Source organism: Protopterus annectens, chromosome 1.part2 (assembly GCF_019279795.1).
Source record: "Protopterus annectens isolate FY-2018-M chromosome 1.part2, PAN1.0, whole genome shotgun sequence".
In the NCBI taxonomy this organism is placed as follows: domain Eukaryota; kingdom Metazoa; phylum Chordata; order Ceratodontiformes; family Protopteridae; genus Protopterus; species Protopterus annectens.
In genome coordinates, this window is record NC_056727.1 from 994,636,523 (window position 1) to 994,662,908 (window position 26,386).

At 41.1% G+C, this 26,386-nt stretch overlaps 1 protein-coding gene across 1 annotated transcript in view; it reads right to left on the minus strand.

Annotated features, from left to right (window-relative positions):
• Positions 1-26,386, minus strand: part of AGO4 (argonaute RISC component 4) — a gene marked incomplete in the record, with an annotated part of 1,401,134 nt that overhangs the window by 1,067,942 nt on the left and 306,806 nt on the right. The window contains 1 exon segment of the mRNA XM_044059958.1: positions 14,614-14,734. Within this exon segment, the coding sequence (XP_043915893.1) occupies positions 14,614-14,734 (121 nt within the window).

Genomic DNA, 26,386 nt, shown 5'->3' on the forward strand with positions numbered 1-26,386 from the left:
ACTCCATTTATCAACATGTTGAAAATCTTTGGTTCCAGTTTCCACTCGTGTGGGTCAATGAGATTTCTGCTGAGTTAGTCTGCCAATGTATTTAAGTTTTCCTGGCAGGAATTGAGCCTGTAGATGCACTTGGTAGCTCAAGGCTGTGTTCCACAGAGCCATGGCTAGTCTGCAGAGGGGGTAAGAATGGGTACCCCTTGCTTGTTTAAGTACCACATAACAGTGGTGTTGTCCGTCCTTAACATTAACTGTATTGGAAGAATGTGGTCCTTGAAGGCTGTCAGAGCATTCTGTACAGCTAACATTTCTTTTTGATATGCAGGTGCATTTGGCTTTGGTTTCATTTGCCCTGAATGCACTTCCCTGGCAGGTGATCCCCCCCATGCATAGTCTGATGCATATGTTAGGATTTGAGCGGCAGGGGGTAGAGTGAATGGTACTCCCTTGTTTTGGTGGCAGGCCTCTGCCCACCAAAGGAGCTCTAACTGTAGGCAAGGTACGATAGAGATCACGGCTTCTAGATCCTGAGAATGTTTACACCATAGGCTTTTTAAGATACCATTGTAGTTTCCTCATATGCAGTCTTGCACATGGAATTAGTAAAATGCAGGAGGCCATGAGCCCTAAGGCTTGCAGTATTTGCCTTGCAGATAGCAGGAGTTTTTGTGGCCATTAGTATGAAGTTAGTTGTCAAATGAATTTGTTTCCCTGGCGTGAGGAAAGCCATCTGGGAAGTTGCGTTAAAGCTTGCTCAAAGGAATAAAATGTGTTGAGAGGGTACCAGATGTGATTTCTTTTCATTTATGGTGTACCCCAGACAAGTTAGCACCTTTTGTACAAATGTCAGATTAAGTAGTATGTCCTGGCTTTCTGCCTGAATTAGACAATCGTCCAGGTCTGGGTATATTTGAATATTTCTTTGCCTGCAAAATGCAATGACTGAAGCTAGGCACTTTGTGAATACCCTGGGTGCAGTAGATAAGCCAAAGGGCAGTGCAGAGAAAGTACAGTTGTGTACACCTACCATAAATGTAGATGTTCGAGTGTCTTCACTGTTGCAGTCATAACTGTAGGGTGCTCCTGCCGGCAGGCAGCCCGAGGTCGGCCAGAATCCCAAAGTCTGGGTCCGGTGTCGGCTGTACAATCCAGTACCCTGACGTCAGTACGGTCTGGTACATAGCCCTCAGCCGACGCCATCTTCTCCAGCCTTTCTTGCCCTAGATGTCAGCAGTCCACAATAGATCATAAATGAATCCCACTAGGAAACACAAATACACCACAAAAGAGAGAAAAAGAGGGGATAGGAGGGAGGGAAACACCGAATGCAACAGTGAAGACACTCTAACATCTACATTTACGGTAGGTGTACACAACTGTACTATGTTCATCGTGTTTCACTGTTGCAGTCATAACTGTAGGGTGGAATCCCAAAGCAGTGAAAAAGGGGGGAGGTTTAGACAGAAGGGGCAGCAAGAAGACCCTGCAAAACAGCAGAGGCAAAGCCTACCCTGGTCTTAGAATACAAAGGGAGATTGTAGTGCTTGGAAAAAGTATGCACAGAACTCCAAGTGGCAGCTTCCAAGATATCCTTGGTAGGAACTCCCCTGAGAAAAGCTGTAGAAGTAGCAGCTGCTCTAGTAGAATGAATTCTCACAGTACCTGGAAAGTGTTTCCCATGATGAGTGTAACAAAACCTTATTCCATAAGAAATCCATTTGGAAATAGTTTGTTTGGAAATAGCCTTACCAAGAGAACTGGAGGCAAAAGAAACACACAATTGGTTAGATTTTCTGAACTCTTTAGTTTTGTCCAAATAAAATCGTAACTGTCTGTGCACGTCCAAGGAGTGCAAAATCCTTTCCCCTTTATTCTGAGGATTAGGAAAGAAGGTAGGAAGGTGAATTGTTTGATTCAAAGCCACTTTCGAAATCACCTTAGGCATGAAAGTAGGACTGGTCCTCAAGGATACTCTGTCCTGGTGGAAAAGAAGGTATGGTTCCACAGCCATGAGAGCTTGCAACTCTGAGACCCTTCTGGCAGAAGTCAAAGCTAACAAAAGAACTGTCTTCCAAGACAAAAACTTAATATCTGAAGATGCAGCAGGCTCAAAAGGAGGCAAAGTAAGTTTTTCTAAAACATAATTAAGATCCCAAGCAGGAACAGGAGGGGTCCTGGGAGGCCTTAAATTCTTAGCCCCTCTCAAGAATTGTCTCACCAAGGGATGAGAAAAAACAGGGGGATCAGTATTGAAATGAGCAGAAATAGCAGAAGCATGAATCTTAATGGAAGAAAAGGAAAGTCCATTAGACAAAAGATCCGAGAGGTAAAGCAAAATAGAAGAGAGATCAGGTACCAGAGGGTCCAAGCCTCGGTCCTGCATCCAAATGCAAAATCTCTTCCATTTAGAGGCATAGGATTTCCTAGTGCTAGGCCGTCTAGCTTCCAAAAGAACATCCAAAACTGTCGAGGCCAATTTGGAGCAATCAAGATGAGGAACTTGGGCTTGTCCTGTTTTATCTTTAATAATACCCGAGGAAGTAGAGGAAGAGGAGGGAAGGCATATCCCGAAAGGTTTCTCCAGCTGAAGGACAGGGCATCCACTTTCCAAGCTGTTTTGTGGAATGACCTGGTGCAAAAGAGAGGCAGCTGATGATTGAGGTGGGATGCAAACAGATCTATCTGGGGGCATCCCCAAACTGCAGTAATCCTGTTGAATAAGTTGGTGTCTAGCATCCATTCGTGAGGATCTAAAATGTCCCTGCTCAGGCTGTCTGCTAAGAGATTCTGTTCACCTGGTATGAATTGGGCCTGGAGATGTAGATTCAGATTTAGAGCTGTGTCCCATAAAGCCATAGCTAGTCTGCAAAGGGGGTACGAATGAGAACCCCCCTGCTTGTTTATGTACCACATGACTGTGGTGTTGTCTGTGCATATCAAAAGAGGTCCTGGATGCAAAAGGTTCTTGAAGGCTAGAAGAGCATTTTGAACTGCCAACATTTCCTTTAGATTGATGTGCCAGTGAAGATGATCCTTTGTCCAGGTTCCCTGCTGGCAATTGCCTAGAAAATGTGCTCCCCAAGCATAATCCGAGGCGTCCGTGGTTATGATTTGAGAAGGTTGAGGAAGATGGAAAGGCTTTCCTTCGTTTAAAGCACACACCCTGGACCACCAAAGGAACTCCTTCTGGAGGCAGGGGATCAGAGGAATCAGAGTGTCCAGATCGTGGTAATGCTGACCATACACTTTTCAGATACCATTGAAGCTTTCTCATATGAAGCCTTGCATTTGGGATCAACAGAATGCAGGAAGCCATGTAGCCCAGTGCCTGCAAGAATTTCCTTGCAGTGAGCTGAGGTAGAGTTGCCAAAGTCTTGAAAATTGAAGCCAGCTGTATTTGTTTTTCTGTAGTGAGGAAGGCCCTTTGTAAGGTTGTATTTAAGAGGGCTCTCAGAAATACCATTTGTTGAGAAGGGATCAAATGTGACTTTTTTGTGTTCACTGAAAATCCCAGTAGGAGGAGGAGACGTTGAACAAAATCCAGATGTTGAAGTAAAAGATCCTTGCTGTCTGCCTGAATAAGGCAGTCGTCCAAATAGGGGTAAATTTGAATCCCCTGGAGTCTGCAATAAGCCACTACTGGTGCCAGGCACTTGGTAAAGACTCTGGGCGCAGTAGATAAACCAAAGGGCAGTACAGAGAATTGAAAGTGTCTCGAGCCTGCCTTGAACCTGAGGAATTTCCTGCATTCCTGCCTGATGGGAATGTAAATAAGCTTCCTTTAGGTCCAATGTCACCATCCAGGCGTCCTGAGAGAGCATTGGAATCAGCTGCTGCAGAGTAAGCATCTTGAATTTTGGAATTTCCAAAAAGGTGTTTAACACAGAAAGGTCCAGAATAGGTCTCCATGAGCTTTGTTTTCTTGGAACCAGAAACAGTCTTTAATAAAAACCTTTTCCCATCTCTGAGAGTGGAACAGGCTCTATGGCTCTCATGGCCAGAAGAGCATCCACTTGATTTAAGGCCTCTGACCATTGATGTTTTGGCAGATCTGGCCAACCGAAAGCCCTTGGCAAGGTATGAAAGTGGAATTTGTAGCCTTTTAAAATCACGTCCAATACCCATTTGTCCTGGGTAATACGAGTCCAATTTCTGTAAAAAAGAGAAAGTTTTCCTCCGAGAGGGGCATCCAGGTAAAGAGGTCCTGTAGCCCAACCGAGAGAGTCATTGAGTTTGCTTTCTTTGAGATTGGGATCTGTTTTCTCCCCTTTTAGGTGAAGAAGCAGTCCATTGTCTCGATCTGTAGGAGGCCTGAGCTTGGCCACGACCTCTGGAGCGTCTATATCTTCCCCTTTGAGGCCTGTCAGACGTGGGAAAGGACCAATTTTTGGAGGGCCAATTCCTGGAAAATCTAGGAGGCTGAACTTGCAAGAAATCTTTCAGTTTGCATAGATTTTGCCTTTTCTTCCATCTTTTTAATAACCTCCTCAGCCTTAGATCCAAAAAGAACATCATACTGAACAGGGGCATCTAATAATTTAGCCTTAACCTGTTCAGGTAAACTTTGTTCACGAAGCCAAGCACGTCTCCTGATAACAGTACCAGAGGCTGCGGCCCTGCAAGAAGCATCCAAAGCATCAAAACCACAATGCAAGCTATGTTTGTTCAGTTGCATGCAATACATCCTGTAGTTCCTTATCTTCTGCACATGCAGGAAGAGAGGCAAGCTTTTGCTTTAAAACAGACAAAAGAAATTGCTGATACTTAAACATATGAAACTGGCAATTTAAAGCCCTAACAGAAAGGGTAGCAGAAGTATATACCTTTTTGCCCCACCTGTCTAAGGCACGAGAATCCTTCTCAGAGGGAATAGGATTCTTAGAAGTAGCAACTTTATATCTCAGGGTTCTAAGGCTGCTAGTTTCAGGATCTGCAGAAGGATTCTTAAACAAAAACAAATGAGACTCAGGAACCCTATAAAACCTATCAGGCTTAGAGGGAGCAGGAGGCATGGAATCAGGATTCAAATTAGCCTCGGAAAAAGCATCATCTACAATGTCAAGAACAGGAGGGATAGCCAAAGGCCTATGTTGAGGAAGAAGGAATTCTCTAAGCCTCTTCTTGGAAGCAGAATAATCCTGACCTTCCCAATGAAAATGTTCCCTCATCTCATGTAAGGTTTCCCCAAAAGAAAAATCTTCAGGCGGAGAAGCAGAGGGCAAGGAGTCCTCAGCATCCGAATCCTCATAAGGAGAAAAAGAATATTCCTGATCAGAGGAAGAGACAGAAGAAATAGAAGCCTGGTCAGAGGAATCCACAGGAACATCCTGTCGAGGCCTTTTCTCAGGGGGGGTGAGAACCCCTAATCATAGAAAGCAAATCTTCAGCCATCCTTAACAATTGCTTCTGTGTCCTGGGAGTAGATTCAGAAGTAGCTTGAGCAGGAGCTTTGGACTTAACAGGAGTCTTTGTCTTTGCCTTTGAAATAGTGATGTGAGTAGGCCTGAATACCCCCTCAGAAGCCGGTACCTGCACAGCGGTTCCGGACCCATCCGAGGGAGCGACGTCCGAAGGTCCTGCAGCAGATAAAATAGAAGGCCTTGATGGCTCCCCATGGGAGTCCGTATCGGCCAACGGTTCAGAAGTGGCAGACGACAGGGGCTGCAAAAGCGCCTCACTGACGACAGCCGAACCGGACGCCTGCTCCAGCTGCAATGAGTCCTGTTTGGACCTCGGAGGCCTGTCCTTGTCTTTGCGCTTCTTTTGAATTCCGGTAGTATCCGACGACATTCTATAATTGAAGAGTCTGCCAAAGTAATTCAGAGCCCAGTCGTACCTGCGTTTGATAGTACGAGAATTAAACCTGGCACAGAACCGACAGCAAGAAACGTCGTGGTCAGGGCCTAAGCAAGGTAGACAGTAAGAGTGGAAATCTTTATGAGGTATTTGTTTCCCACACGTAATACAAATATTAACTTTTTCTGACATCGGAAGAACAAGAAAAAGATTCCCCAACGGGGTACTTAGCTTTGAGAAGAGAAGTAAGAACTTCGGACCGACAACAACCAAAAACGCTGTTCAAAAACTGCCAACCAACGACTTGCGAGCTGCTTTCCACCGCACGGCAAGAAAGAGAAGATGGCGTCGGCTGAGGGCTATGTACCAGAGCGTACTGACGTCAGGGTACTGGATTGTACAGCCGACGCCGGACCCAGACTTTGGGATTCTGGCCGACCTCGGGCTGCCTGCCGGCAGGAGCACCCTACAGTTATGACTGCAACAGTGAAACACGATGAACATCTGACAGGGCATGTAGCCTGCTTTGAAGCATAGTTATCTTCTTTCCCCGATTGGGATGTGCAGGTAGGCTTCCTTTAACGTGTGGAATTGAAATCTGTATCCTTGGGAAAAACTATATTTACAACCCATTTGATCTAGGTAATGAATTCAGTATTTCGCCTGCAGAGCAATCTTCCCCCTAAAGGAGCAGTCAGTTGAGAAGTGCTTGGAAGTTTTAAAGCCAAGTCATTGAGACAGTTTACTATTCACTGATTGGGAAGTGGGAGCCCCTCACTGCTTAGCCCTGTGTGTACCCTGGGGCTGAAGCTTAAGTGTTCTGCTGGTTCTGGGTTGGGACTGAGAAGGCCTGGAAAAGGCAGGAAAAGACCAATTCTTAGAGGGCCAATGCCTACTAAATCTTGGAGGCTGTACTTGTAGGAAATCAGTTTGCATAGATTTAGCTTTTTCCTCCATTTAAGAACGTCTTCTGCTTTCTTGCCAAACAAGCGGTCCTGATTTCAGGGAGCATCCAGCAATTTAGCTTTAACATGATCTGGCAAAGATTGCTCCTTAACCCAAGCTTGCCTTCTAAGTACAGACCCAGTGACAGCAGCCCTGCAAGATGCCTCTAGTGAATCAAAACCACATTGCAAAGTATGCCTTCCAACATGTTCAGCAGAATGCATTAAATCATGTAAATCCTTACTTTCAGCACAATCAGAAATCAACATCACTTTCTGTTTAGGTAATCATCCAATAATATGCTGCTGATACTTTAACATATGAAACTGGCAGTTTACGGCCCTAATGGCCAAAGTTGCAGAAGTGTATACTTTCTTACCCAATCTATCCAGCACCCTGGAGTCTCTATCAGAGGGAGCAGGATTTTTGGCAGTAGTAGCCTTAATGCCCTTGGGTCCCTGAGAAATGGTCTCAGGATCCGTAGTAAGATTTTTAAAAAGGAACTTGTGAGATAGTCAGGAACCCTGTAGTATATATCAGGTTTTCTGGGAGCAAGAGGTAGAGAGTCAGGGAGCAGGAGGTAGAGAGTCAGGGACCAAGCTAGATTAAGAAAAGGCATCATTAACAAAGCCTAGTACAGGAGGGATAGCTAAAGGCCTGTGCTGGGGCAAATCCCCAAGCCTCTTTTTAGAATCGGAGTAATCCTGGCTTTCCCCAGAGGAAGTGCTCCCTAAGAGTATGCAGGGTTTCACCCAAAAGAGGAATACTTTGGGGGAAGCAGAGGGAATAAGGTCCTCTGCATCAGAATCCTCATACGTAGATGAGGGTAAATCCTGATCATCAGAGGAAACAAATTTCAGAAACCTTGTCAGATGTATCATAAGCAAATTCAGTCCTAGGTCTCAGAGGGGTAAGATTGGCTTCCCTTGATTAAAGTAATAAGGTCTTCTGCCATTCTTATCTGTTTTTTTTAGGTACAGAGGCCTAACCATGCGATCTGGGTGTCTGTTTTCCAGGCATAGTTCGACTTTTACGCCTTGAAGAAGATGGCGTCTGTTTAATATGCAAGTCAGTAGGCCTTAATACACAGTCAGAAGCCTGTGCCTGCACAGCAGCTCTGGATCCATCCAAGGTAGAGACATCCGCAGGTTCCACAGTTGAAGCATCTCGCAGCATACCTGACTACGAATGGGTCTCAGTAGAGGCCTGCTAATCTGAAGTAGCAGGTATCAGGAGCTGCGAAAGCGCCACACTGAGTACCGGCGAACTGGCAACTGGCTTGGCTTCGCATCGGTGGCAGCTTTGGACCTAGGCGGCCTGTCTCGGTCTTTATCTTTGCATTTTTTCGGAATGTCGGTAGTCAGATGGCTTACCGAAGACATATTTGGATAACTGAACAGAGTACCAAAATATTTAGAAGTGTAACTATACTGACGACGAATAGTTTGTTGCTTAAATAAGGCACAAAACTGACAGCGAGGTACGTCGTAATCAGGGCCTAGGCAAGGAATACAGTACTAATGAAAATCTTTGAGGTATTTGCTTTCCACAAGAAATACAATTATTGACTTCTACTGACATCAGTTTAGAGCAAGAAAAAAGGTTTCCCCAACGGGGTACTTAGCTTTAGTTGAAGACTTTGGTTCTGGAACTCTAAAACAAAAATTTCAGGAGTCTGCCGACAGGCACTTGCGAACTGTTTCTGCTTCGGGCACCGCACAGCAAGAAAGGCTGATGTAATGGCATCAGCTGCATGCTTTATACCCCTGACTACCAGACGTCACGGAAGATGAAACAGCAAATGATGTAGGACCCAAGTCTTTGATAATCAGGCTGACTGAGGGCTACTGCAAGCAGATAACCCAAATGTGATGACTGCAACAGTGAAACACAAAGAACATCTCCCTTCCTTTGGGGCAAAGTGGTCCACCGTTTGGTTCTCTGCAGTCCCTGGGATCGGAGTCTGGGTGCTCCTTCCCTGCAGGGCTTACCTTGCCCCTTGTCTGTTAGGTGAAGGAAAGGACCAGTGCTTAAACGGAAAACTCCTGCTGAACCTAGGAGGTTGTAGCTGAAAGAAATCTTTGTTTGCATAGATTTTGCTTGGTCTCCCATCTCTTTAAGCACCTCTTCTGCTTTTACTCCAAAAATGAGGTCCTTATCCAAGGGTGCATCAATTAATTTAGAGTGGACATGGATCAGGGAGAGGTTGCTCCTTCAACCATGCATGTCTCCTCATGACAGATCCTGACATTGCTGCCCTGCTTGAGGCTTCTAGGCAGTCATATCCACAGTGTAATGAGTGTTTGGCCACTTGACAAGTATAATGCAGTAAATCTGCTAACTCTTTCGAATTAGCAGTCAGGAAAGGTTGAAAACTTTTGCTTTAATAGTTCCACACTGTTGTTGATATTTTAACATATGGAACTGACAGTTGAGTGCTCTGATAGCTAAGGTTGCAGAGGTGTATACTTTTTTTACCCCATCTGCCCAGAGCTTTGGAATCCTTGTCAGAAGGAATAGGATTCTTTGCAGAACTAGCCTTACCTACTTTGGTTCCCTGTGCACTGACCTCCACGTCTGCAGCAGGATTTCTGTACTAGTATTTGAGAGAATCTGGTATTCTAATACCTGTCAAGTTACTGGGAGCATCTGGGAAGGAGTCAGGGTCTAAGCTGGATTCACTGAAAAAACCTCATCCACCACCTCTAAGATGGGGGGGATGGCCAAGGGTCTGTGCTGGGGCAGGTCTAGAAACTCAGTCTTTTCTTAGACTGACAGAAGTCCTGGGATTCTCTGTGGAAAAGTTCCCAGAGGGTGTGAAGGGTTTCCCCAAAGGAAAGGTCTTCTGATGGGGAGGCAGAAGGAATGGATTCCTCTGCATCTGAATCCTCAGTCAGAGGTGGTGGTTCCTATTCAAAATCTGAATAATCAGATTTCTCAGAATCCTGTTCTGTCAGTATTTCAGGAGGAGAAGGGTGTCTTTTCCTTTTAGAAGTTGTGGCCTGACTACCCCCGATAAGGGAGATAAGATACTATGCCATTTTAAAGCAATTGAGCTTGGGGTCGTACAGCAGGAATAGGATGGTGGTCAGAGGTAGATTTTCTAGGAGTGGCCTGGCTTCTAGGCCCAAGAGTATCCATCAGTCAGACAGAAATGGTAGTCGGATGAGAAGATATCAGTTTTTGTCTAGATTCAGTAGTGCAAAAGGCCTCCTTGGAAGTCGGTGCCTGCATCGTGGCTCCGGACCCAACCAAGGCAGAGGCAAACCAAAGGCTCTGAAAACTAATATTTTTGTAGCATACCAGACTTCGAAAGGGTCTCTGTAGAGACCTGCATAGATTTATCTGGCATCAGGGGCTGCGAAAGCTCCTCACTGAATTCTGGAGAACCGACTACCTGGTTAGCAGTAGAGCCATCGGAAGGCTTAGCCTTGTGTTGTCTGTCTCTATCTTTATCTCTACGCTTTTTCGGAATGTCTACGGACTGCTGGCTGACTGATGCCATTTCTAAATGTGAAGATGGAAGATGAAAATACCTGTCTACAATGAGAGCTCTACGACGAATGGCTCTCGTGTTAAAGAGGGCACAGAACCATCAACGGGGGAGTCGTGGTCTGGGTCTAAACAAGTGACGTAGTATGAATGGAAAGTCTGTGTGGGATCTGCTTTCCATAGGAAAGACAATTACATTTTCGGACATCTGTTAGTGCAAGAAAAAAAAGATCCCCAACGGGGTACTTAGCTTTAGACATTTTTACCTGTAATTCAAACTCTGGTAGCAACCGACCGGCACACTGCGAACAGTTCTGCTATGGGCTGCACGGCAAGAAAGACTAATGTAATGGTGTCTGCTACCTTGCTTTATAGCACTGGCAACCTGACGTCAGTCACAAGTGACAGCAGCCAATACAGAAAAAAATATTGACTGACATTCGGGCCGGTTGAGGGCTACCACAGCAGATTTAACACAGGCGATGACTGCAACAGTGAAACATGAAAAACATCACAGGTTTACTGCTTACCACAGTAACAGTGGATTAGTTAAGCAACAGCTTAATTTAGAAATATAGCAAACTACATACATACTTAAAGCAGACTCTCATAACTCAGAGATTTTAATGCATAACATGCACAGACAGGTTAGTAGAAATACAAGTAAAGCAGTATGCGGCATGCAACTCCACAGGTGTTTTATTGTTTTATTATTTATATAAATACTCAAGTATTTCAGCACACCAATGAAATCAATGCCCCAAGTGCACAAAATCAAGACTAGTAAAGCAGCATTATATCAAGTACTCCAAAAGATGTTTTGTTTAGCATGGTAATCTATACCCACCCCATTGTAAAAAACAATTAAGCATGGAATACTATTTTTTCTATCTTAACTGAAAGTTAATTATGCAAAGGTGAAATTCAGTATATTTTCAAAAGCTTTAAGTAACTTCTTGCACAAAAGTACAGAGCAGCTTATGCTATAAACTTAAAAGCAATATACCACAGCCTATGAAAAAAGCAGCAAAAAACTAACATGCTTCTCCAGTAGAAAAAAAATGCACCCTGCAGTGACATCTGCATACTGACAAAGCACATAAACATGATGCCAAGAAGAGACTTTTGACTGTATCTCAGAGTATCAACAATTACTCCTGCTCTTAAAACAAATTTCAAATTACAAAAAAAAAAGTTAAAGCAATCTGTCAAGATTTTCTGACAACCATTTAGCTCACCAAGTTTCTAATGGAGTGAACACCAAACCTCCAAGACCCGCATGTACGGCAAAGTGCAACGGCTCCAAACTCCCAGGAAAGAAACAAGAGCCAGCACAGAATGTGTGGTTTAAACACAATTTAATGAGTAAGATACATAACAATGGTTGAAGGGACAAGAATCCCAACTCCCAAACCAAACCTGTTTCAGCTAGATAGCCTTCTTCAGTGGAAAACAAAATACAAAACACACAGAACCAAAAGGCCCTTCTTATAAAACAAAGGCAGAGCCCAATAGACATTCCTATTGGTTAATTCATAACTAATCATTTAAACCAGGAGGGAAAAAGCCCCCCTAGTTTAATAATCCATTTTTTTTCTCTGTGTTCAAAACACTGTGCCAACCAATTTTATCCCCACAATTCCCTATAATATGACTAATAATGATAAATCTGAATACAGAAGTATTATGTTTACAAGAGTGTTTTGTATAGGGCATTCAAAGGCTTTTTGAGCCTAATATCATTCATGTGTTCCCCCCTATTCAGAGTTTCAAAGGTCTCGATGTTTGGCCCACATAAATCACAGAGCATGTACAAGTCGCAAGATAAATCACCCAACTTGTACTGCAATTGGCCAAAAAAATATATATTGTATACTATAGATGTATTCTAGCTGCTGAATTCTTGTCTAATTTACCTGATGGCAGTATGAACACTGACCACAAGGGACACATTCCCTCAAAATATCTCCTGTCAATGTTCTTTGATACAGAACATTCTCCCTGTAGTTCAATGTCTTACAGTGGCTGAAAAATGAACCCAAGGTGCTGCCCCTACGGAAAGAAAAAGCACATGTATCATCCAAATGATTAGACAATTTGTGTTCCTCCAGCAGAATATTCCAATGTCTGAATAATTTTAATAAAAGATTTAGTATTCCTGCCATATATGGTAACCAGTCTTAATTTGGTCTCGGTATCTGAAAGAGTCTATGATATTCCAATTACCCAGCTCTATCCTGATTGGAAGCAAATTGGCTGGCTCTGCTGTCACCTGCTCTGTACCCACTATCCTTAAATCTATGAATTAAATTCTGCCTGTAATGGCTATTTTCAAGAACAATGTGTTTGGCAGGTTCAAGGAACAGCCATGGGGGGGCTTCCTTTGCCCCTATATATATGCTGATCTGTTTATGGCTTATTTAGAGGAGGAATTGGTTTATAATGCCTCCCATAATTTGTATTTTAATGAGACTGATGTATGGAGGCGGTATCTTGATTTTTGGTTGGTGTGGAGGTCGGATGGGATCTTTTTGCAGGAGTTTGTTGATTACCTAAATGAGAACACATGGGGCATAGAGTTTAAGGTCAATTTCAGTAAGACAGAGATTACTTTTCTAGATGTATTAGCTAGTCGGAACTTGGATAATACTCTGGAAACTCAGATATATAGGACAATTCCTCAATACAATTCTTGCCTGCATGCTACTAGCTTCCACCCACAACATATCAGAAACATCCCTAAATCACAATTTTTGAGGGTAAAGAGGATCTGTTCCAATTCCTTCTCATTTAGCCATTACAGGCAGGATCTAATTCATAGATTTAAGGATAGGGGTACAGAGCAGGTGACATAAGTACGGCCAGCCAATTTGCTTCCAATCAGGACAGAGCTGGGTTACTGGAACATCATAAAGACTCATCAGATACTGAGACCAAAGTGAAACTGGTTACCATGTACGGCAGGAACACTAAATCTTTTATGAAAATTATTCACAGACATTGGAATATTCTGCTGGCGGAACACATTGTCTGATCATTTGGATGATGCATGTGCTTTTTCTTTCCGTAGGGGCCGCACCTTGGGTTCACTTTTCAGCCACTATAAGACATTGAACTACAGGGAGAATGCTCCGTATCAAAGAACATTGACAGGAGATATATTGAGGGGATGTGTCCCCTTGTGGTCATTGTTCACTTTGCCATCAGGTAAACAAGACAAACAAATTTAGCAGCAAGAATACATCTGCAGTATACAATATTTCTTTTTTGGCCAATTGCAGTACAAGTTGGGTGATTTATCTGGCGACTTGTACATGCTCTGCATTTTATGTGCGCCAAATATCGAGACCTTTGAAACTCAGAATAGGGGAACACGAGTGATATTAGACTCAAAACACCTTCGAATGCCCTATACAAACACACTTGTACACAATATTTCGGTATTCAGATTTACCATTATTGATCATATTACAGGGAATTGTAGGGATAAAGTTGGTTGGCACAGTGTTTTGAACACTAAGGAGAAAAAATGAATTATTAAACTAGGGAGGCTTTCCCCTCCTGGTTTGAATGAATACTTATGAATTAACCAATAGGAATGTCTGTTGGGCTCTGCCTTTGCTTTATAAGAAGGGCCTTTTGGTTCTGTGTTTTGCTCTATATTCCACTGAAGAATGCCATCTAACCAGTTTGGTTTGGAAGTTGGGATTCTTGTCCCTTCAACCATTATGTATCTTGCACATTAAATTGTGTTTAAACCACACATTCTGTGCTGGCTGTTTGTCAAGTCTCTAATGGCACAGGACTACAAATTAAAATTAACATATTTAAATGCTCATAAAAGACAATCAATCTCCTTTGCATCATTTTGGACAAATTAATTCTCCAATTGCTGGCCAAAGCTATGTTGCCAAGCTTAGAAAATTTTGGGATAGGGTGAGCTGTCATTCTTGTTAAAGAAATGTAATACCCTAAATCTTTGTTTCACCCACTCTTGTAGTAATTTGTTAGAGTACAACTATGTCTGCAAGTCAAACTGCCAGTGTATTTCCCTTACTTACACAGCAGTCTCCACCTTGTGCCGTAGGCCTACTGGGAAACCCCTAATCTTCCCCCAAAAAACATTCAGCAAAAGTTCTACCTTCCCCAACAACACTTCATGGAGTGGACCCACTTATAAAATACTGGTCTCCACAATCTCAGTCATGGCTTGCATCTCTGTACCATGGAATTGCCTAAATTAAAGTAGATACTTGAAAGATAAGCTACTTAGGAGGTGTCACTGCGGCTTATCAAATATTTTGGGCATTATTTTTTTGTTGCACATTAACTTGTATTATTAAAGGTAGAGTTTTACAGCAATAAAATAAAGTGTTCACTTACCCTGTCACGTCCAATAGGCAGAGGATGAGCTGTGTACATGTTTCTTTTGCCATCATAACCCGGCTGCCTGTCTCCAAAGATTTGCATCTTGAAGTGTCGCACCATCGTGTCCACCACCTCCCTGAAAAAGACAGCAATACATAAAACTTCCAATCAAGTAGCTTTTAAGTGAAGAAAGTTAAACAGCTTTTTTCAAAGTAGAACTTAAGACAACTCCCATCAGGCTACACTTCAACCATCAAAGACAGACATTTCAGCTAAAAAGAACATTTCCGAAAAGTGATGCAATAAACACTCAGACATGCTACATAAAAGTAAACAGTAACACTCTGACCCCCTTTGTGGATTACATTCCATTGTACATTATTTAAAGTGAAGCCAACTGGCTAAGCTTATTCTATTTGTAAAAAAATTTACAAAATGAAGAATACGTATGGCCGATTAATAAAACTTTACCACTTAAAAACACATAAAAGTAGGTTAGCGCTTTCACATCACAAACTATGCTTCTTCAGACCATAAAAAAATACAACTGTCAAACAAATGCAATGTATCTACCCGCATCACAAACAACCCATGTGACCGCAACTGAGCTTTTAAACAAACACCATCATTAAATCCAAATCCTTTCCTTTCAATCTTATCAGGGAAAGAATCCACCGCACTTCAACTCTGTTTTGTTAGAAATGTATCCTAAACAGAAATCTTGCTTAAACCGCAACAGCAAAAATGTACAAATGCTGATTGTATGTTCACAAGATGCGTATCTATACAAAGCATTACTCAAATCATATCTACGTATGGCAAAAAGATGCACAAACCCTCTCCCTTAGGCAGCAGTTCATCTTCTCCACAGAGAATACAGAGCACAACTTACACTTTTGTTCAAGTGTCAACTTAGTATATTTAGTAATCAGCATAACATGTAAACTTAAATGTTCTATTCAAACTGGGATGAACAAAACAATTACTGTTCTCCATACAAGAACAATAATTGCAATTCCTGCAACTAAAAGTACTTAGTCTTTGTGAATTAAGTATGCCAGGGGATTTGTTATCATAACTGAGAAGTCTCTTCAGTGATTTCCTACTCTTAAAAGAAAAACTAGGGGTAGAACCTACGCAATCTAAAATGTGCTGATATGATGTCAATATATGCCAGAAAATACAAAAAAAAAAAAAAACGTCGCAAACATGGCTTGCAACTAATGAAAAAAAATAAAACTACATTTGTTACCATTGCAGTTGTGAATCACATTAGAATTAGTAGTATCACAAATTTCTGAAAAATAGAGAAGCCCTCTCCCTCCTCCATCTGCTGCAGATAGAGTAAAAGAATGTGCAATACATCTATCAGTAAACCCTCTACTCAAAAAATTCTTACTTGGGGTATTCTATTTGCAGTTCACCAGTAAAGGCTAACAAAACACATTCACAATTGTTGCCAGTACAGAGAACATGCACACAACCCCCAAACCCAAACACAAAAAAATTATAGTCAATGCTTTCGAGACCATTACATAAAAAAAGCAAACAGTAATTGCTGAAAACTACAGTATTAGTAACAAATAGTCAAGTTTCTGAAGATACAAAAATTGGATATGGACAGTGAAGTAGCAAGATCTTGAATGTTTTGATTGATGGAATATTTATTTCTAACAAAGTGTAAGGCAACAATAAAAATGCTTTTTTAAAACAAGATTTTATTTTCAATAACTAAAATTGCTGGGCCTAGCCATTCTCTTATCCACTCCCAGTGCCCAGATAGACCAGTTGGAGCATACCAAACAGCCCCATACTACTACTATAAAAAACAGTCATTCTTAAGAATCCAAGAGGAGGAGGAAGTCAAAAGGCCAGTTACTGCAAAAGAACAAAGTAACACAAGATGAAGAATTTGACATCAAAAACATAAGGTTGAAGAAATAGCCTGATAAATGTTTAAGACAATTTAGGAACATAAAACTAATGACCAAACCATGCCGCAGCTGTAACAGAACAGTACTACACACCTCGCAGGTAAACGAATGTACAGCCAGTATTTGTCATATTGAGACAATGTGTCAATTTGGGGTCATAGAAAACAGGATGTTTCCAGGCAAGTAATAGCACACTAGTCCACTACAGACTACATTAAACAAATGTAATGTACTTAACCAAAACACATGTTTTCCCTTCAGTCTCTCAAACTCTGGGTTATTGGATCAGACTGTGATCCAAGGCTGGCGCACTCAGTCTTCAGTCTAAAGGCTCAGCCTTGTCTGGCCTGCAACTCCCTGTTCTACTTGCCTTGCCTCCAATCGGGTTTGCCCCACAAATGCTTCTAGAAACATGGACCAAGGGAAAATAAAAGTTATGGAGAAAATAAGCAGAGTGTTGTACAAGGGCCCTCACACACCGCGTCGAGTTAAGTATACACGGCAAGTCAGGAGTGAAAAACAATGGTGACAATTTGAATAGGGCACAAATGGAGGGATGGCTGAAAACAATTGGGAAAAAATTATGGTGAGCGCATAACTATAATATGCAATGTATTCTGTTTCATCCATCTTAACCTGTGGGACAAAGCCCCAAGACAGTAACAACCCCAGGGTGGCCTTAGGATGGAACATTCCACTAAAGTGGAAACAAAAGCCCTAGACCCACACTGGATGCCTAGCTTCTAATGGGACAGTGTTAGACCAAAATGCTGCAGCGCAAATCAACAGCAGCCTGAACAAAAAATGGAGTTAAAGTAGCCACCACTCTTCTGGAATAAGCCCTATGCTCCTTTCTGGGAGAATGCAAAGGAAACAAAAAGTACAGTTGTGTACACTTACCAAAAATGTAGATGTTAGAGTGTATTAACTGTTGCAGTCATTACACTTGGGTAATCCGCTGGCAGGTTGCCCTCAGTCGGCCTGATTAACAAAGTCTTGGGTCCTGCGTCGGTTGCTGTCCCTTCTTCCATGATGTCAGGTCGTCATGGGTATAAAACACGCAGCAGACGTCATTACCTCAGTTTTTCTTGCCCCAGATGTCACATGACCCCCGAATGGGGAGCAAAATAAAATGTTAACACACAAAAATACATCTCCAACCAAAAGCAAATGCACCAAAAAGGCTTTTAAGCATAGTGACAAAGTACAGGCATAGTCAGAGAAAAACAGGGGGCGGGAGGGTAACCAGGACTGCAACAGTGAATACATTCGAACATCTACATTTATGGTAAGTGTACACAACTGCACTATGTTCTTCATGTTTCACTGTTGCAGTCATTACATTTGGGTAGATTCCCAAAGCTATGGTTGGGAGGATGGATTTATACAGCATTAGGAACAGCTATAAGGCCCTGCAAGACAGCAATGGCAAAGCCAGCTCTGGATTTAGAGAAAATTGATAAATGATAATGCTTGGTGAAAGTATGGACTGAACTCCAAGTAGCAGCTTCTATAATATCCCTGGGTAGGAACACCTCTGAGAAAAGCTGCAGACGTAGATGCAGCCCTGGTGGAATGAGAACTGATCCCCTGGGGGTTAGGTTTTCCATGGTGCTTATAGCAGAAATGAATGCAATGGCTTATCCATTTAAAAATGGTTTGTTTTGAAATAGCCTTTCCCTCTGACCCTGCAGCAAATGCTACCAGTTCAGATTTTCTTTGAAGTTTAGTCCTGTCCAAGTAGAATCTAAGTTGTCTGTGCACATCCAATAAATGTAGAAACCATTCCCTTTGATCTGTGGATTGTGAAAGAAAGAAAGCTGGCAAATGACTGGCCTGATTAAGAGCCACACTGGATACCACCTTGGGCATGAAGGATGGATTGGTCCCGAGGGACACCCTGTCCTCATGAAAAATGATGAAAGGCTCTACTGCCATAAGGGCCTGTAATTCAGATATCCTTCTAGATGAAGTGATTGCTAAAAGGAAGGTTGTTTTCCAAGAAAGAAATTTTAAGTCTGCAGTAGCAGCTGACTCAAAAGGAGGTAGAGTGAGTTTCTCCAATACAAAGTTAAAGGTCCCAGGCAGGGGTTGGAGCTCTCTTGGGTGGTCTCAAGTTTTTGGCCCCTCTGAGGTACTGCTTGAGCAGTGGATGAGAGAAGAGGGGAGGTTCTGTGTTATAATGAGCTGAAATGGCTGAGGCGTGGATTTTAATGGAGGAAAAAGACAGGCCCTTGTGAAACATCTCAGTTCAGTATTGCAAAATCTGAGGTAAATTAGGCACTGCTGTGCTCATCCCTTGAGATAGATTCCAGGCACAGAATCTTTTCCATTTGTCAGCATAATATTTTCTAGTACTAGGTCTTCTCGCCAAGATGACATCCATCACAGGTTTGCTGAGGGATGCTAAGGGTGAATTTAAGTGATTAGCCAAGCTGCAAGGTTCAATGTTGGGAGTTGAGGGTGCAGAATTTGGTTCTCCTGCTGAGACAGTAAGGAAGGTGTCTGAGGCAGGTGCCATGGAGAAATTTGTGACACTGGTGGGTACCAGTGTTGGTGTGGCCAGTCTGGAGCAATCAAAATCTTTTTTGGTTTGCCCTGTTTGACTTAACAGAACTTTGGAGAGCAGAGGCAGAGGGGGAAAGGCGTAGACTGATAGAGGTCTATGCCTGGGCTCCTCCATTTGCTTGTCAACATGTTGAAAATCCGTGGTACCAGTTTCCACTCGTGTGGGTCCATGAGATTTCTGCTTAGTCCGTCTGCCAGTGTATTCAGTTTTCCAGGCAGGAATTGAACTTGTATTTGCACTTTGTAACTCAAGGCCATGTTTCACAATGCCATGGCTTGTCTGTAGAGGGGGTAGGAATGTGTACCTCCCTGCTTGTTTATGTACCACATAACCGCGGTTTTGTCCGTCTTTACCATAAGCTGTACTGGATGAATGTAATCCTTAAAGGCGGTCAGAGAATTCTGTACAGCTAACATTTCTTTTTGATTGATATGCAGGTGCATTTGATTTGGACTCCATTTGCCCTGAATGCACTTCCCTGACAGGTGAGCCCCCCCCATGCATAGTCTGATGCATCTGTAGTTAGGGTTTGGGCGGCAGGGGGTAGTGTGAATGGCAGTCCCTTGTTTTGGTAGCATGCCTCTGCCCACCATAGGAACTCTAGATGTAGGCAAGGTATGATGGGAAGCATTGTTTCCAGGCTGTGACAATGTTGACTCCATAGACTTCTTAAGTACCATTGAAGTTTCCTCTTATGCAGTCTTGCATATCGGATTAGAAGAATGCAGGAGGCCATGAACCCCAAGGCTTGCAGTATTTGACTTGCAGATAGCAGGGTTTTTGTGGCCACTTAACTGAAGAAAGTTACCAAATGAATTTGCTTTTCTGGCATGAGGAAAGCCATCTGGGCAGTTGTATTCAAGCTTGCACCCAGGAAAGTAACCTGTTCAGAAGGTACCAATTGATATTTCTTTTCATTTATGGTGTACCCTAGACAAGTTAGAACCCTTTTACAAACGCCAGATGATTTATAAGTATGGTCTGGTTTTCTGCCTGAATTAGACAATCGTCCAGGTATGGATATATTTGAATATTTCTGCCTGCAAAAGCAATTACTGGAGCCAGGCACTTTGTGAATACCCTGGGCGCAGTAGACAAGCCAAAGGGCAGTGCAGAGAACTGATAATGCAAGTAGCCTGCTTTGAAGCATAGGTATCTTCTGCAAGATTAAATATATAATTGAACGACTAGTAAGCTAACAAGCCACTCAATAAACCGTTAAAAACTGGTTTGTTGATGCAACTTTTTAATGATAAAATGTAATAAAAACGGTGATACGTCAACAAAAATATCTCCGTACTAAGCACTTTCACCCAACATCATAAAGAGCATCTTCAGAGTACAAATTCTTTAAAATGAAAGCCATCCTTTAAATACTTTAAATTAAATGATAAATTAATTGAATAATAGTATAATTGCATAATTATTACTGAAGGAACACTAAAATTCATCTAAGCCCCCAAATGTCCAATACTGTGAACAATAAATAAAATCTAACAGTTGTTTTTCAAATAAATGTTTGATAAACAGTAAATAGATAGGAAAGGTTAAAAAATGAACAGTCACAAACATACAAAAATCTCAAGGTTTAGATATAGTAAATGCATACTTAAATATGAATTAAATAATATATAGTATAAATACATCTACATTTCTACTTTCTTAATATACTTGGTGTAAATTTATATACTTGTAAATAAATAAATAACAATTATTCAATTTTAAACTATTCCAATACTGGATATCTGTTCTAAAATGTAATGAATTATAACTATAATAATAATGATAAAAATGATAATAGTATATTATGTATGAATATGAGCTAAAATGTTAAAATGGTTCAAATTTGTTAAAATCATACTTAAATAAAATATGATTTTAATTTAAGTACACTAGAAATAGAAACATAATCATTAATGCCTGGCAAAGTACAAGCATTCAGCCTAAGTTGCCAGAGGCATTCCTTAGCTTCCAGAGTAACTTTTTCACCACCTCCCTTACGCACATAGTGTGGCATTCTGTCAATAATAAAAAATAAGAATCTCTTAAAATTTGGACATCTAACACTATGGTTGTATAAGGCACTGGTGTTTTTGTGTGTTTTTACATCTCCGACGTGTTCTCCTATACGTACTCTAAGCTTCCTGATGGTTTTGCCAACATAAAATGCTTGGCATGTGGAGCAAGTCGCTAAGTATACAACCATAATTGAATTGCAATTACAATGGCCTGGGCATCTGATTGTTTTACCAAAGTTTGTTATGGCAACGTATGGGCCATCATTAATGTATTTACAAACCTGGCATGCTCCACATTTACTCATTTCTTGAGCTTTTGAAATGGTCAATGTTGGTACTGGTTTCAAAAATATCTTTAAGGTTTCTACCTCTACTATAGGTGATCTTAGGATATGTACCCACCACTTCTAATAATTCTCCATTGCTACTAATAACACTATTCCAAATTTAATGAATAATGCTCGCAATTTCAGGAGATGTTTCATTGTATGGTAAAATAAAAGTGTCCTGTCTAGACTTGGCTTTTTTATCTTCCATTGTGTTACTAACACCAAATTTAATTATAGGTCTGTATAATGAATACCTTTTAACATTAATCTCTTTCTTGATATTAAATACTAAATCATTTGGATAACCCCCATCTAAAAATATATTGGATAGTTTTTCCATCTCTAAATTAAATACTTCATCATTACTAATAATTCTAGACAGCTTCACCATCTTGGCCCTTAACTAAATTCTTCTTTTGGAAGACGGATGACAGCTGTCAAAATGTAAAGGAATTTGAAAAAGTATTTTTCCTGAAAATATTGGATTGTATATTGTTATTTTGAAATGAGAAAACTATATCTAAAAATGCACAATCATGGTCATAAATTTGATTAGTGAATTTTAGAAAACTAGATGTCTTACCCAAAAATTCTACAAATTCAGCAAATTCGTCCTTACTTCCCTTCCAAACAATTAGTATATCATCCAAATATCGTAGATAAACAATTTTATTCCAAAAAGGGGATGTAAAACCATGCTCCGTCTCCCAGTGTGTTAAAACCAAGTTAGCATATATTGGGGCACATCTTGCCCCCATGGCCACACCAGTTTTTTGTCTATAGTAGTCTTCATTCATGTATAAAAAATTGTTTTCAAAAACAATTTCCATCTATTCGGTCAAGAATCTACATTTTGAGCCTTCCATACCACTAAACTTTAAGAGAGTGGCCTCAAACATTTTCAAACCTTCTATATGTGGAATTACTGTGAATAAATTCACTACATCTATTGTAGCCATAAAAACGTTGGGCCCAAATCTTTCCTTGCTTTGTCTTATCAAATCAAGACAGTGCCAGGAATCCTTTAACACATGTGGAAGTTTACTAATTGTCTCCTTACAATGAAAATCTACATATGCACCAATAGCCTCCATCTTGGATCCCCTTGCAGAAACAACAGGACGAAAAGGGGGGTTATTGTACATTCTTATGTATTTTAGGAATTCTGAAAATGGACGGAATAACCGGAAACTCAACTGATAAAAAAAACTCGTCCTTGTTAATAATTCCGTCCAATAAATATTCATATAATAACCAATCAATCTTAGTGTATGCTCTATACATTTCACTTACTTACTTTTTCGTAGGTGTTACAATCACCCAACATATTGGTCATCTTATTGTAGTAACCTGCATTTGTCATTATGACTACACCCCCTCCATTGTCAGGTTTCATAATTCTGTAGTTACCTGAGGTAGTTAATTCTCTCAAACAAAAAACTTCTGCTGAGGTCAAGTTTTGCATATTGTATGTTTTTTTTGATTAGTAGTCTCCTAATCCGACTTACACATAGTGTTTCAAAAATATGGATCATAAAATTCTGTGGGGGTATAAATGTACTACTACGTTTTATAGTAAAGTTACCGGAATCACAAATATGATTAGTGTTGTTGGAAAAAAAGAGTTTTAAATTCAATATTCTAGTGTACAGTTTTAAATTGATGAACAGTTTTCCTATATCTAATTTAAAAGAAGGCACAAAGGTAAAACCTCTTCTAAATAGGGCTAAAGAATCCTTATCAAACTTTTTGTCTGTAAAATTATATAAACTAAAACCCCCTTCAGTAACAATGGAACGATAATGATCACTATCTACACTACGAGAAATTTCAGCTGTTTCAAAATCAAATACTTGATGTCCATTCATTGTTATGTTGGTACAATTAATGTCAAGCAACTGAAGGGCATAATCTGGTATAATAAAATCATCTTAATCAGTTTGATCTACTGCAAAGCATGAACTTATCTGCGCCAACAATTGGGTCTCTGTACTGTTCTGTTGTAATTTCTGCTCTGCTGATAATTGTGACTGCCATAACGCTCTCGTAACCGTTCTGATCTCCTGAGTGGTTTTTCTAAAAAAAAAAAAAAAAAAAAAAACCCTGACCTTCCTCTTCAAAATTGTTTTCAACTATTTAATATCTCATTAGGAGGGGCTCCATTCACTTCTCTACCAGAACCAACGTTGGTAGTTGTAATGTTACGTTTCATGTTCTTGTATTCTTTAAAATGAGTATAAACCTTATTCTTATAATCAGAAGTATCTCTACTAAGTTTATGATTTCTAATGTCTAACCCTTTATTGACAAATTTGTCCATGTCTTAACAAGTTTTGTTTAGAAAATATTTTTAATGTTCATATAACAAATCCTGTTTTATACTTCTAACAAACAGTTGTTCATTTAAAGATACCAATTTAAGACTGTTGTTACGTATAACAAGCTTTAAAAGTTCCAGTCCAGTTTTGTCAAATAATTCAGTTAACTCATCAAATAAAACAGTACCTTCTTTAAAAAGTACAGTTTTGTACCTACCATAAATGTAGATGTTCGAGGATTCCCTTGCTGCAGTCCTGACTATTGGGTATAGTCCGCGTCCCAGTCGGCCAATATCAGAGTTTAGACTGACGTCAGTACGTCAGGGTACTAATGCGCATGACCGACGTCATTTCCTCAGTCTTTTCTTGCCCCAGATGTCAGAAGACCCAAAAAGACAAGTCCCAAAAACAACCTGCACCAATAAACATGTACAATATATACAGTAATATATATATACAAAAAATATAAGCATGTAAAGGCACCTACACAACCACCCTGAAACACAGAGGGGAAGAAGGGAGACTGCAGCAAGGGAATCCTCGAACATCTACATTTATGGTAGGTACAAAACTGTACTATGTTCTTCGTCTTCCCTTGCTGCAGTCCTGACTATTGGGTAGAATCCCAAAGCAGAGGTAAGGGAGGCTGGCAAATTATAAAGTAGCAGGAGCTGACAACATGCCTTGTAAAACAGCTGTGGCAAAACCAGCTCTAGACTTAGAGTATATAGGCAGGTGATAATGCCTAGAGAAAGTATGCACTGAACTCCAAGTAGCTGCTTCCAGAATATCCTTAGTTGCCACCCCCCTTAGAAATGCAGTTGAAGTGGCAGTAGCCCTAGTGGAATGAGGCCTAATCCCAGCTGGAACCTCTTTGCCATGATGGGAATAACAAAATGCAATGCAAAAGCCAATCCACCTAGAAATAGTTTGTTTTGACACAGGTTTGCCCTGTGAACTTAAAGCAAAAGAAACAAGTAACTGCTGAGACTGTCTAAAATCTTTAGTCCTGCTCAAATAATAACGCAATTGCCTGTGTACATCTAAAGTGTGCAAAATCTTTTCCCTTTATTTTGAGGATCTGCAAAAAGTAGGCAAATGAATAGTTTGGTTTAAAGCCACACTAGAAACCACCTTAGGCATAAAGGAAGGATTAGTACGTAATGATACCCTGTCCTTATGGAAAATCAAAAGGGCTCTACTGCCATAAGGGCCTGCAACTCAGACACCCTTCTTGCAGAAGTAATAGCCAACAGAAAAGCCGCCTTCCATGACAAATATTTCAATTCAGCAGTAGCTGCCGGCTCAAAAGGTTGTAGAGTAAGTTTTTCCAACACAAAATTGAGATCCTAAGCAGGAGTAGGAGCTCTCTTATATTCCTTGCCCCTCTAAGAAACTGCTTGAACAAAGGATGCGAAAACAAAGGTGGGTCACAATCATAGTGAGCTGAAATTGCTGCAGCATGAATCTTTATGGAAGAGAAAGACAAACCTTTGTCCAATAATTCAGTAAGATATTGAAGAGCCACACTCAAATTAGGCTCTGAAATCTCCAAATTCTTTGCTGTACACCAAAATAAAAATCTCTTCCATTTTACACCTCCTAGTACTAGGCCTTCTAGCTTCCATAATCACATTTAAAACTTGTTGAGGAAGCTGAGACCTTCCATGATTCAACACAGAATATGCCAAGCTGTGAGATGGAGAGATTGAAGCTTGACATTGAGCAGATGACCGTCCTTCTGAGATAACAGATGAGGAATCAGAGGTAAAGGCCATGGAGGCTTCTTTACAAGACTCCTTAGAAGTGGGTACCAGTGTTGCCGAGGCCAATCTGGAGCTATCAAAATCATCCTTGGCCTGTCCTGTCTGACCTTTAGTAATACCTTTGGAAGAAGAGGTAGAGGTGGAAAAGCATAGACATGAAGGTTTTTCCAACTGAAAGACAGAGCATCCACTTTCCAAGCTGTGTGATGAAACCCCTTTGTGCAATACTTTGGCAGCTGGTGGTTTAGTGGAGAAGTTTAACAGATCTATGTCTGGAGTTCCCCATGACACTGTCAATTTCTGAAATACATGAAGATCCAGTTTCCACTGTGGGGATCCATGATTTGTCTGCTTAATACATCTGCTAGGGAGTTCTGTGCTCCTGGCAGAAACCTTGCCTGAAGAGTCAGTTGCAGGCTTAGCAGTCTCCCATAAAATCATTGCTTGCCTGCATAGAGGATAAGAATGTGTTCCCCTTGCTTGTTGATGTACCACATGACAGTTGTGTTGTCTGTCAGAATCAACACCTGCCCTGGAAGAAGTAACTCCTTGAACGCCATCAATGCAAACTGGACTGCTAACATCTCCTTCATGTTGATATGTAGATGCTGTAGTCTGGCAGGCCACTTGTCTTGTATCCACTTTCCATTTAGATGAGCTCCCCAAGCAGTGTCCGAGGCATCTGTCGTTAAAATCTGACTCGCCTCTGGCCGGGTCACAGAGAGTCCCTTGTTTAGGTGACATTCCTGAGCCCACCACAAGAATTCCTTTTGAAGGCAAGGTATTATTTGAATGACAGTGTCCAAATCTTGGCAGTGCTGTGTCCATACATTTTGAGATACCATTGCAGCTTC